This window comes from Danio rerio, chromosome 1, assembly GCF_049306965.1.
Source record: "Danio rerio strain Tuebingen ecotype United States chromosome 1, GRCz12tu, whole genome shotgun sequence".
Taxonomy (NCBI): domain Eukaryota; kingdom Metazoa; phylum Chordata; class Actinopteri; order Cypriniformes; family Danionidae; genus Danio; species Danio rerio.
In genome coordinates, this window is record NC_133176.1 from 48,664,301 (window position 1) to 48,677,706 (window position 13,406).

The window sequence follows — 13,406 nt, forward strand, 5'->3', positions numbered from 1 at the left end:
CAAGGTCTCGTACCAACATCATGGAGGCAGGTACTTTTACTTTTCAATACTACAGCCCCTCACCTCTTTTTGCATTTAAAACAAAGTAATATCAGCATCGTTTTTCACATGTCAGGTTTACAGCCTTTATATAGGTTGAGAGATTGAGTTTATTGACTTGAAAAGGATATGTCTTGACATAATCCGGAAAGATGTGACTTAAGTCATGTATTATTTTAATCAAGACTGGACTAAAGCGCATCAAACAAAAACTATTCGAAAAATTGAAAATGTAAATATCTTTTGTATATTTTAGACATAACTTTGATGCTTGTGTTTGCACCAGCTCTGCGATGCACATCCACAAGATCATTCATTGGGTTAAATTAGCTTTGTAGTCTCCGTTTTTAGTCCATTACTTCCATTGTATCTGTTCAGCTGAGGGAACAGAACCAACCCTGTGATGTCAGACACAACGATATTCCAAGATGGCGACGCCCTAGCTCTAAAAACTGCAGTCAAACATGCTCTTGTCTTCAAAATGGTTACATTAATCGAGTTTGTAACAAATATTTTCTTTTAAGTGGAAAATTATGTAAACTTGGCTGACTGCTTCACTTCCACTTTAATGTTACTGTTAAATAGAATTTAAACTTAATTAAATTATAGTTTAATGAAAACTTGATGTTTAGGTCAAAACAAAAAGACAAATTTTCTCAATGAATGACCTAATTTATCCAAACTTTCATTTCAATACATTTTTACTGGTAAACAAGACAAAGATGCTAATTCATAAAATGATAAACAGTGTCATATCTATCTTAAATCGTCTAATTGAGGTCTGTAGTTCTTATAATTGAACACAATATGTGGCACGCCATGATTTTGCCAAGTATGATGCGATACTGGATTAACATCTATGTTGATCCTGGTACATTAGTTTTGTTCGAAAATGTTATCCATAACTATTCCCTACCCCTTAACCCAACCGTAACTGTTAATTATTCCCAAAATCAGAGAGGAATAATAGTAGGATAACTATCATGTAGAAGTGCATAAACCTAACAGTAAGCCTAAACCATTTGATAATTGGTAAATGTACCCTTTAATTCTGATTGGCTGATTGAAATGTTGTTTCAGGCTCAACATAGATGTAAATCTAGGAACGGGTCCTATACTTGGTGAAATCAGGTTGGTGCAATAGGCGAGTGATTGAGACGACCCAAGTGCATGTTTGCTTACAGATGAATAACATAAAGCTGGCACTCACCCTGCTGATGGAGAAGGTCATGCCAGGCTTGCCCGAGCACACACCCATGAAGCAGAATCTCAGCTGCCAGTAGAAGAGGTGCTCTGCTATGAACGTAATAAGGGACAGGGCCATTGCAGCTCCCAGCATGTAGAACACACCGGCCATGTTGTCTACATCCAGCTGACTGCTCATCACCTCATTTTTCTCATTGTGGCAGATGCCAGTCAGCCACAGGGCCTCGAGTTCCTCCATCTCACCTACAAACACAGAGGTAAATGACTGCCATTTTTAGCATTTGGTTTGCATGTGGGTTAGAAACAGAGAGCGATTGTTTGTACGTCTTTGAATTTCTACTTTCTGCCTCTCCATCTGTGTGTTTTTTGTACGTTTGTGAGCTTTGAATGCTCTCGAGCTTTACTGTTAGCAGACGTGTCTGTTCATGTTTGTCTGTCCATGACGATTTCAATGCGTTTCGGCACTGCATGTATTTAGAGCCCCCACAAAACTGTGCACAGTAAACAAATTACGGCCCCTGTGAAGTGTAACATTTGTCATGACGGATTAATCCAAACTCACACACACACTGGAGCTCTTCTTCTCATTAATGATTGCTTATGGGAGTCACTTGAGATTTGGTTCCCAGCTCTAATAAGGGCCCCGAGGGCCTGACAGCCCGCAAAGGAGGGACAGGATCCTGCAGGTCTGTCTTGAGGAACAAATGCAGATATTCTTAAATATTTTCCTCACGCTCAATAAATCATACTCAAAAAAAACAAAACACATTTTAAAGAATCCAGGCTACATCAACATTATTCCAGATACATTTAAAAAAGGTGTTTTATTTTGAATTGTTGAGGTGTTTTATTTAATTTTCTCTGTTAGCATTTTCTAAAAGGTCCCAAAATGAAGTTCATCCATAAATGAAAATCCTATTATTTACTCCATTTATCATGTATCACTCTTGACTCTAAACTAATTAGCTGAAACTGAAAACAAACAATGCTGGAAACCTGTAATCACTGATTTCTATAATGGGAAAAGCAAATACTATAGACGTCAATCGTTACAGGTTTCCACCACTATTTAAAACATCTTCCTATGTTTTTTTTTTAGAAGAAAACAACTCAAACTGGTTTGGAACAAGTGGTCAATGCTCAACATATCAGAAATATAATAATAAAAAATGTATTAGGACAATTTCTCAACAAACTCAACTATTTTAGACCCTGTTTACACCTGTATTTAGCATTTTCCACTTGTGTTTGGATCAACAAAAACATCTTAAAGGGAACCTATTGTATTTTACCCCTTTTTCAAGATTTAGGATAAGTATTTTGTGTCTCCAGAATGTGTCTGTAAAGTTTCAGCTCAAAACAACCATCATATTATTTATTTTCTCTTTCAGAATGTTGGAATTTTTAGCTGTGAACACAATGTAGCCGTTTTTGTTCCCTGTGCCTTTAATGCTATTTCTCCCCACCCCCTGTTTCCACATGCCTGTCAGAGAGTGTCTCAATCTCCAGGATGCCGGGGTTAAACCCTTACTCTTTTTCGAAACATCTTTTCCAAAAGACGGCGCTCACTGAGCAGTATATAGAGTCCCCGTCACTATACTGGGGCATTAGGACCCACACATACCGCAGATTGAGTGCCCCCTGCTGGCCTCACTAACACCACTTCCGGCAGCAACCTAGCTTTCCCATGTGGTGTCCCATCCAGGTACTGACCGGGCGCAGCCCTGCTTAGCTTTAGTGGGCGACCATGTGAGAGTTGCAGAGAGCTAGCTGCAGGCAAATGCTACATTAAGAACTTTACCAATGATTATTTGATATATTTGTTGTGGATTTAATTCAAGCCTTTGTGCAATGATGAGTCACACAATGTCTTTACAAAATTCACACGCACAGACACTCACACAGCGTGCGTTTAACTTTGCACTGTTTTTGCAAAGCAAATGTGACAGGATACACATTAATATCAATTGCTGTATGGATAACTGTTATGTTAATGTACAAAATAAACCTGATTTAATGTCCTCAAACTGGGATTGAAGTATCTTTTATAAGTGTACTGACACGTGGCTGTGGTAATAAAGATGGTAAAATCCCTGTAATTCATTACAAACATGCACTGATTTAAAACCGGTTTAAACTTGTAAAACTCATCCTTTGCTGTCTTGTTGATATGAGACATGTTACTATGGAGACATGTTAATACATGGCTGTCAATCAATTCAGTGGGCGGGGAAACCAAAATCCTACCTCACGTTGCGGTGGGCATCAAAATAGAAAGGATTTGGGGCCTATTTTAACGTCAGGAAACTTATTGTCTTGATATCACCCCAATAAGATTGTGGGCACACTATACCTACACACAGTTCTGTCCAAACAGCCTACAAACGATTAATTTAAAAGATTAATCATTTTCATCATAGGTGCTTTTTTTATACCAGGTGGGAAAAGATGAAAGCCAGAATACTGTGGTAAAATATGCATCACACAACTAATTATCTAATTTTGTTACACTACACCTTTTAGTCTACAAAAAGAGTTTCAAATTGATCCACTTTGGAAAACATCTTTAAAAAGCCTATTTTCACAAGTAAAAGATCTTTGTGAAGGCTAAAAGCAGAGCAAAAGATGCAACCCAGATTAACGTAGATGCTTCCTCAATTGGCTGCATTTCTATTACACACTTGGAAGTTCAGTTGGTGACTTAAGCCTTCAAATCCGTCAAATCCCCAGCACCTATTTGAGGGTGAATGTGTGTGCGGGTGTGCGCATGCTGTGCCGGTGCATTCATGTGTACCTACATGTATATGTCACACAGTCGATGCCTTCCCAGTGTACTTTTGCAATAACACAAGCGCCCCCTTGACACTTGCAAATAGGACTCTATTCCTGCACCTGGATCATACGTTGGCTTATATAACACACACAACCGTACCTTAGATGCCATACCGGTGTCAGTGTGCTGAATCGAGGTGCACTGCCTGCTTGTCAATATGCATATAAACACTCACCATGCCACTAATCTAATCTAACACATCCAGCTTGCAAGACATCTTCATGCATGCATGGCGGATAGCTAAGTAGGGGATATATATTATATAAATCTATCTAGATGCCAATCTGAGAGGGTTTTGTATGGCCGTGCCCATATATCTATAAGCTCTCTTTACAATATATCATCCTGAATGTCTGAGGTCATTAAGACTGTTTATGCGTGTGTGGAGTGCATAGGGCATATTCTGCATGTGTCTTTGGATGTGCTCCAAACAGCCTGTCATCTCAGATGCTGTTTGCGAAAGAGACGCTGATATCCAGAAATGGCCCCTGGATCTGGATCACTAGTAGGTTCTGAAGGAAAGCTTTCAAATCAAGCTGAATTAGAGATGGGGAGATAAACACATTTCAGTGCTGTGTATCTGACACTGTTACAGTAGAGCTATTACAGTAGTTGAACATTTCATTACTGTTCAGGGTAGCTTTTTGACATATTTATGCTCACTGTATCTGCATATATTTTATTGTAATGTTTCTTTTAAAAAAATTATTCCTGTAATGACAAACCTATATGTCGGGATAAGTATTGTTAAGGTTTTAACGATATTGCTACTTTTATTGATACCACTTATCGGTTCGGTACTTTAACAGGCAAATATGCTAAAAAGACAACTTTGAATTGACACTGCATGTTACAGTCCTGTAGATTTTCATCATCTGTAACACCTGCTGAAATCACAATATGTGATCTAATTACTAAGCATGTTATAGGATGTATCCTCGATAATTTAATGAGTGCTTTAATTCAATATCAGTTTTATCATGATGTGATTTTCTCACAAAGCACGCTTTGAAAATCAGGATGCCACATTTTCACACATCTAATAGCCGTTTGTGTGGCATGCTTGTTGGCGTTCTAACAGACAGTGTAGGCACTTGTCATCTCTTGCCAGGTATTCTTCAAAACTGTTTGCCTTTAGGGCACATTGAGAAGCATTTAAAGAAGAAGTGAATGAAGTAAACATCTCAAGCTGTGAATCCTCTACACATTCATGCCACTTTTGCAAACAGCATTTCAGTGCAAAAAGCTGTCTTGTTCACTAACCACCCACACCAAATTTTACCCAGGCACTGTCTGCTTCCTGTCACTGCCTTATATCCTGCTAAAACTGGATTTTGGGGTTTGATTGCGTGGTTACCGGATTTAGTGAATCCGATGCTGAAGAATGGAATATATTTTGCTGTGGTTTGTGCAGTTGTGTGATCTTTACCATCTCCAAAGAGCTGCAGAATAGCGAGGTCCACTGCTCTTTTCCAGCCTGAGTCTTTCTGAATGGCAATGCCATACCCTGTAGTAGCGAAGATATAACCACTGCCAATGGTCACCAGCTTACAGCCCTCATCACGTCCGGCCATGTAGTTCAGGACCGCTGCATCGTAGATGAATGCATCCAATTTACTGAACAGGAGGAGGGAAAGGAACATTGTTAGAATGTTGACACGTCTTTATGAAAATTAAAATGCTGCCAAACACATTTGTGTATGAGACATTTCCAGTGCCGTCTTTTGTGTGTAAGGGGGTTATTTTCAAACAACTTCACAATTTCATACGTAGAACATGAATGCAAGTAGGAAACAGCATTTTCTTGCAAAACATACTCAAATAATATTTGTTTTATTCAGAACTTAGATATGTATCACTGTGTTTAATGTATTATATGTAGGGCTAAGCGATACAGCGTTGAAACTGATTATAATATTTCTTATCATTCGATAAATCAATAAATATTGAATTTTTTTTTTTACAATCTATTTAGGGATATTAGGATTTTTTATATATTTATTTTAATTTACCAACATTACTAAGGAAAATAAATGTAATAATTTAAAAACAAAAAAATAAACAATATCTTGTCTCTTATGCCTTATATTAATATAAACATAAGCGTAAAAAAGACTCTTAAACTTTATAAAGAAAATGTTACAAAGTGTGTTCAATGGTCACGTGGAAATGCTGAACAATCAAAGCAAACTTTAAGGTAGATTAACATCTGAAAGGTGTCAATAGTAACGATACAGTAAACCTCAAACAAATTAACAAAACAAATTATAATAATCAACTCTGAGCTTTCAAGTAGAGAAACTAACCATCATCATCCACATACTGCAACATTACAAATTTTAAAGTTAAATGACTACATTATCCCTATGCTAAAAAAGCTAGATGCTGGGATGCGCAAGTAAAGAAACCAAAAAAGCCACTCTTGCGACATCCTTACATCCTTTTTTATTTACAATCTCCTCACTGCTACTGTAGCCACCTATTTGTGTGTGCAAGCCGCGCGCCTTGATTGGAAATAACCCTAAGCTTATTGGCATTCCTTCCAAGGCGCACGCTCAGCAGTCACATTGTAATAAAACTAAACCGATTCAAAAAGAACTTTTTTATTATTGTAATTGACAACAGTGTTTGGTCAATAAATACTGATACCGATTTTTAATTGCCCAGCCCTAATTATGTGTATATCTTTTATGAGATAATAAACAAAATCATTAAAAATAAACAAGTGTCGTAAAAAGGTATTTACCAATGATATATCTTTAGTTTTAAATAAAATAAATAACACTTTACAATATGAGACCATTACATAAAATTTATGAATTTATTATTTAACAATCTTTAACGTTATTATTAACATTATCTCAATTCTATTAAATAATATAAAAAGATGCATCGCTTGATTTTAACAATGTAGAAATAAATGTTATAATTATCACTAGGATTGATAAACACTTTTTAAAAGTATTTTACAATGTAAGCTTATGTTACTAATATATTCAACTAGTATAAACAAACGTACCGAGACCTGGAAGAGACGTTGTGGTGTGGGAAAAAATGGGTGAGAGAAAAAAAAAACTGAGTGAGAGGAAATTTTAAAAAAAAGTTTTTGCATTAACCTGCAAAGTTGTTTTGTGTTCCCTCGTAAAACTGTTGTTCCACAAACATTTCCTGTTCACTTTATTTTCAAAATAAATGTCATTTGTATAAACAGTCAAGTGTGAACCCAAAGTATAAATGCACTTCCTTACATTAATGATGTGCATAATGGATACATTTTGCTTTCGTCTTACTTCACTATGGAGAGTTTTAGTATAAATGCATTCGAAAAGTGATATCATATTAAAATATATAATTCCTTAAACACTTTATTGAAAAAACAGCGACCCAGCGACTTTCTTGCTGTGAGGTGACAGCACTACCTACTGCGCCACTGCGTCGCCCTATAATATAATATAATATAATATAATATAATATAATATAATATAATATAATATAATATAATATAATATAATATAATATAATATAATATAGGCGCAGTTGGTAGTGCTGTCGCCTCACAGCAAGAAGGTCGCTCGTTCAAGCCTCGGCTGGGTCAGTTGGCGTTTCTGTGTGGAGTTTGCATGTTCTCCCTGCATTCGTGTGAGTTCCCTTCGGGTGCTCCAGTTTCCCTCACAGTCCAAAAACATGCCGTACAGTTGAATTGGGTAGACTAAAATTGTTCAATACGCTTTCAATACGATTCACACAACGTGAGGTCAAATTTATTTTTCGACCTCATTATTTATTTTTTAACGTAATTTTTACATAAATTTTTTTACTTATATTTTTACGTAAATCACATGACCAGTTAAAAACTATTTTCTTTAACCTAGTAACCATTATTGAACATCCAAGATGACCGTCATATAGATCAGCACAAAATAAACCAAAAAATCTGCCCCTTTAAAATGCCCACTTTTAGTACTGATATGACAAAGAATCACAGAAAGCAGATTCAGGATGAATCCATCAATCAGCATCTCCAAACAATGCCCCTCCAGGATGCCTCATTTTGATGCTATTATCAGTCCAGATTTCACCACCCACGCACACACACACACCTCCCTGTCTTCCCCTCTTATTCTCCTCCCAGCCCTTATATTCTTATATGAAGATATCATCTCTCTCTTTTGTCGTTTCTCACCCCGACTTCAGGCTGTGAAGGGCCTCGTTTACATTCTTCTGATGGAAGCTGGTCATATAACTGTGCATCTCCTTGTAGTTGTTCCTTATGTTTCTCTCGGTGCTGCCATTGGGCACAGTACCGAAGCGGAACGGAGGGGAGAAGTCATTCGGATGTTGAAACTAGAAAAGAGAGACAGAAAGAAAAAAAATATATATATAATCTCAGCAGTGTCCACATTGTCAATGAACGCTCAAGGGACAAAGTGCAAGGAGAGGTGTCATTTCAAAAAAGCCTCAAAGATACAAGACATCTCTTTTTTTATCTCCTCCATTCATAATAGAACTATTTCTCGTGTAAACACTTGGACTCTAGACACTCGAAGCTTTGCCAGACATAAAAAGTAAAGCATGACTTGGAGTAAAAACAAATTCTCAAAACATCAATTATTAAACAGGCTACAGCACCCTCTCAAAGTCAAGTCTTGTTTTCTGTTTCAGAGCGGTTGACTAATTCACATTAGCCCAATTTTCCCCCCATGCAAATATATGACACACACACAAACCTCAATTACCACAAAAACCAGTCAGCATGTGGTTGCCCAAATGTGTCACCAGTCATTGGAAGATATTAAAAACTGGTAGCAGGATGTCATATCCAAAACTGCGCAGTGTAAGCATGCATGGATTTACTTATGAGCAAATGTTACTCAAGATTTGGATGGGTTTTGTTTGTCTTAAATTCTTTTTATAGGTTATTTCTCCAACTCATGTCATTGGTTTAGCCAGAAACGGACATGTTGGATCACACAGATGAACCCAGCAGGCACAGAACGTCAACATGACGTCAGATTGACATTGTACCTCAACGTCGTGGGGACATTGCATTTTGTTAGGAAATGAAAGTCAAATTGACGTCAATGTCCAACGTCCAACCTAAAATCAACCAAATATCGTCTAATAATGTTACAGCTTGACGTTGTGTGGATGTTACCAATATGACGTCTATCGGACGTTGGATTTTGGTAGCCATACCTGACGAACATTTGACGTCAAAATAACGTGTCCTTAGACGCTGACTAGACATTAAATTCTGGTCACCTGACGTCATGACCTAAATCAAACCTAATATGATGGTCTTATATTTACGTCCAAACCTGTTTAAATTCATTTTGTTGAACACAAAAGAAGATATTTCGAAGAATGTTGGAAAGCAGCAGCTGTTTACTATACATTTTTGTCATGTAGAATGACAATGGCTATTCCAACAGTCTTCAAAATATCGTCATTTCAAAAAAATGTTTAAATAAATATAAAGTCATAAATCATTTCTAGCATTTTCTAGACAAGCAAAAATACTGTCTTGTTTTAAGATATAATATGGCAAAATTAAGTGAGTTTTTCCTTAAAACAAGCAAAATAATCTGCCAATTGGGTAAGCAAAATAATCCAGCCTGATCTCACGAGAAAACGTAAGTATTTTACGTTTTGCCAGTTTAGTGGCTAATTCGTACAAATTTGGACGAGTTCAGTCGTACGAAATTGTATGATTTTAAAAAGGAGGCGTGGCACCTAACCCCACCCCTAAACCCAACCGTCATTGGGGGATAAGCAAATCGTACTAAATTGTACGAATTAGATCGTACGAATTTATACGAATTAGCCACTAAATCAAAACGTTATGAATTGCCGTGAGATTGTGTTGAATAATCTTATGTCAATAGATAAAACACGATTATTTTGCTTACCCCATTGGCAGATTATTTCTTAAAACAACACAATATGCTTTTTGATTTAAAACTTTTTAGATATTTGGACTTAAAAAAAAAGGAATAAAAAGAGTTGCTCAATATGGTGCATTTGATATTTACATGGCGGACTTTGTGCATCAAAAATGTGAACGCTTCATTAGCGAGAAATCAGTTAAACAGACATTCTGCAGCGAGGAGGAATAATAACTTTACTCTTTACTCTCTCTTTACTTTACTTTTACTATTTACTTCAATCCTGAGTAAGGAAACTGTGTTGTACTTACTCCACTGAAGATATCTATTAGCCTACATATTTAATTTCATTTTTCAGGTGCAAAGATTTGTTTCAAAACTATTTCAAAATTCACTTCTGATTTCCAGCAAATGAATAAATAAACAATCAAAAAACTGAGTTATATCCAAACACACGTCCTATTCTTATTCCCCATATGGGGATGCATACACCTACAAAACCAGACAGGTGGAGAAATCTAAACTTGTTTTATTAAAACAAATATAAATATGAGTATAATACATGATACTATTACTAATAACAACATTATAAAAATCCAAATTGTCATAAATAATCTGATAAAGCCCCCTGAGGTGAAGGCATGGGGCCAGTGGGTTTTATATTTATGTAGAAAATACTAATTTTCGTAACATTTTAATCCTTAAAAATGAGTTGCACTGGTCAACAAACAACAAATCACGGAAAACACGTCTTGCGCCTTATTGCGCCATGTCTATGATAGGGCCCTTTGTGTTCAACAAACATTAAAAACTCATAAAGGTTTTGAAGCACTTGAGGGTGCGTAAATGGTGAGTAAAATTTCATTTTTGGATGAACTTTAAAGCACCAGAGCCATAGAAAACCCTAAAATGACTCACTCATCATTGTCTCTGCACATTAAACTAACACACGAACATATCATGACATCATAAAATTACACAGCGAACCTTTAATATTGCATCATTTATCGGCTGGTCTATGCAAAATAACCTTAGCAGTTTAAGGATAAAAATCAAGTCAAGTCACGTTCACTTAAGGTGAAAAAGAAAAACATTTCTTTTCATGTTGGAGAGTTAGAATAGGTGAAATATTCTGACAGTAGGACAAATGAGATCAATGAGAACTATATTTTTAATGACAGCTTTCAGACACCCGTGCTTCACTTTCACTCATGCTGTTAAAATTCGACCAAAGCCTGTTACCTTTTTATCGCTCAGGCCAGTCACCTGGTCCACATATTCCTCTTGAATCATGAATGCAGCCAGGTTGGCAGTGTAGCTGGCCAGGAAAATCACAGCGAAGAAGGCCCAGACCGAAACCATGATTTTGCTAGTAGTGCCTTTGGGGTTCTGCACGGGGACAGAGTTATTGAAGACCAAACCCCAAAGAAGCCAAATAGCTTTTCCGATGGTGAAGGAGGGACCGCCAGGCTCTGATTGAGTGTAAAGAGGGAGAGAAATTGAAATAGGAACTTATTATGGTTTAATTTATTAGGAATCCGAGAGGAGTAAAAGGGCAGATTAATCATATCTATTAAAAATAGCCACAAATGAAGTGATCAGTTTTGAACGTTTTATATTCAAGGTGTATATAATCAGTCAATTCCTATTTAACACAAAATAATGACAAATAACAGATTAATTTCCAGTGTTTTCACCAACCCAGGCTCATTCTGAAAATGTACCCCTATACATTTCTGGAGAGTGCCAAATACGCCCCAGGAGGTATGTTTTTTTCAGTTTTTGTTGTCATGAATTCACCAGAGGGCGCTGTCTACACTTTTTGTCAGATCTCAAATTTCTCTCGCACCTGCTGTTCACACATAAATTCATCAGAGGCTGCTGTCGACTGACTGACTGACTGACCGATCGACTGACCAACCCTGCTCCTTTCCTAAACCCAACCAATAGTGTTTTCTAAATCACAGATTGATCAGTACCCACTTCCCTAAACCCGACCGACAGTTTTAAAAAACAATCCAGAAACAGAAAAGCCCTCGCCTGATTTTTTGTCACATTTTCTGATTTTACCTAATTTTGTGGCTTTTGTTTTACCTGCTTTCTCGAACGGTTTTTCGCCGGGCTCAAACCTGTTGTGGCCAGTGGCGGAGCCAGAGAGGTGTCTGAATTTTATTTGCTGCTTGCAGTTCCGGATGTTGATTGACATCTCATTTTTCTAAAGAAGTTTTTGGAATTTTGCAGGCAAAGCTCAAGCTATTTTAAAATCAATGACGAGCCGAAGACAACAGCATAGTTTTAAGTAAGACGAACAGTAATGGGCAGTAGCGTTGCTACAAGTAGTGACACTACTAGCTAAACTACATTTGTCAGTAGCATGGCGGTAGCGTCACTACTTTCTAAATCAAATAGCTTTTCAGTAGCAAAGCTATTATTTTAATCAAGTAGCGCAGTACAGTAGCAGCCACACAAGCTAGATTTACTGATCAATAAGTGACAGCAATAAACAATAACGTTTATTTTGATACATTCCTTGTATGTAAGTAATTATATTTCATTTACAATGTTTAATTGTTTTGCTATTATGGAGAAGTAATGTTTGGCTAGCTGTTTTTGAGTTAAATTTATTTATAATGGAATAGCCAGCTCATATACTTTCTTCAGAGAAATGTTTTTTAGATCAGTTGCTGATTTTAATGTGCAGGTATGATAATGAATAAGTTTCTAACTGGATCAGATGTAACCAGACTTATATTTTTGGACAGGGTCAATTAAACATGATAAAAATGGGGAAGATATCAGATTTCTTTATAAAGAAGCACAAACAATGTGCTTTTTCTTTTCAAATGCAGGTCTGTTTGATGTCTGCTTTGTGTAATTGCAGTATTTTTTGTTTGGTGTTTTTTTATGCTAATGTTTTTCTAAATGAATTTAGCATTGTTTTTGCAAATAAAACTTTGTAACTCCTTAATGTATTATTCATTATTTGAGTACAGTGTCTTTGTGTGTGTGTGTGTATGTGTGTGTGTGTGTGTGTGTGTGTGTGTGTGTGTGTGTGTGTGTGTATGGACCCCCTGACCTCCTGTGGCAGTGGCCACCCCCTGGCCACACCATGTAAAAAATTGTAGCTCCGCCACTGGTTGTGGTCAACTCCTCTCTGCATCCCAAGTCCATAGATGCACATGGTGAGCTAACTGGACAAACCGGTAACAGCGGGAAAGCGTCCATACAGAGGAAAGCAGAGAGCTGTTAAGCACGAAAAGGAATGGCGTCACACTCCCCCGTAGCGTTAGTTTTAAAAAACGAAATGCAGCCATACGTACTTCTGGCTACATAATTTGCAATCCCCAGGAATGTATATAGGGCTACGTTTTTAGAATGAGCCTATTTGGTTTTCCCCGTCATACTTACATGTATTTTTGTAAATATAAATTCATTTTGATTTT

At 36.9% G+C, this 13,406-nt stretch overlaps 1 protein-coding gene and 1 long non-coding RNA gene across 10 annotated transcripts in view; one reads left to right on the forward strand and one right to left on the reverse strand.

Moving 5' to 3' along the window:
- LOC141386248 (uncharacterized) overlaps positions 1-13,406 on the forward strand; it is a 38,669-nt gene that overhangs the window by 14,882 nt on the left and 10,381 nt on the right. Inside the window, exon 2 of the long non-coding RNA XR_012407908.1 lies at positions 1,224-1,502. This is a non-coding gene — a long non-coding RNA (uncharacterized lncRNA). The remainder of the gene's footprint in view (positions 1-1,223; positions 1,503-13,406) is intronic.
- The window catches only part of grin2bb (glutamate receptor, ionotropic, N-methyl D-aspartate 2B, genome duplicate b), a 193,567-nt gene that overhangs the window by 9,338 nt on the left and 170,823 nt on the right, over positions 1-13,406 (reverse strand). For all 9 annotated transcript variants that reach the window (XM_073946063.1, XM_068219735.2, XM_068219733.1 and 6 more), the window contains 4 exons: positions 11,206-11,435; positions 8,262-8,422; positions 5,508-5,695; positions 1,250-1,488 (listed from right to left, as the gene is read on the reverse strand). In XM_073946063.1, coding sequence (XP_073802164.1) covers positions 1,250-1,488; positions 5,508-5,695; positions 8,262-8,422; positions 11,206-11,435 — 818 coding nt within the window. The remainder of the gene's footprint in view (positions 1-1,249; positions 1,489-5,507; positions 5,696-8,261; positions 8,423-11,205; positions 11,436-13,406) is intronic.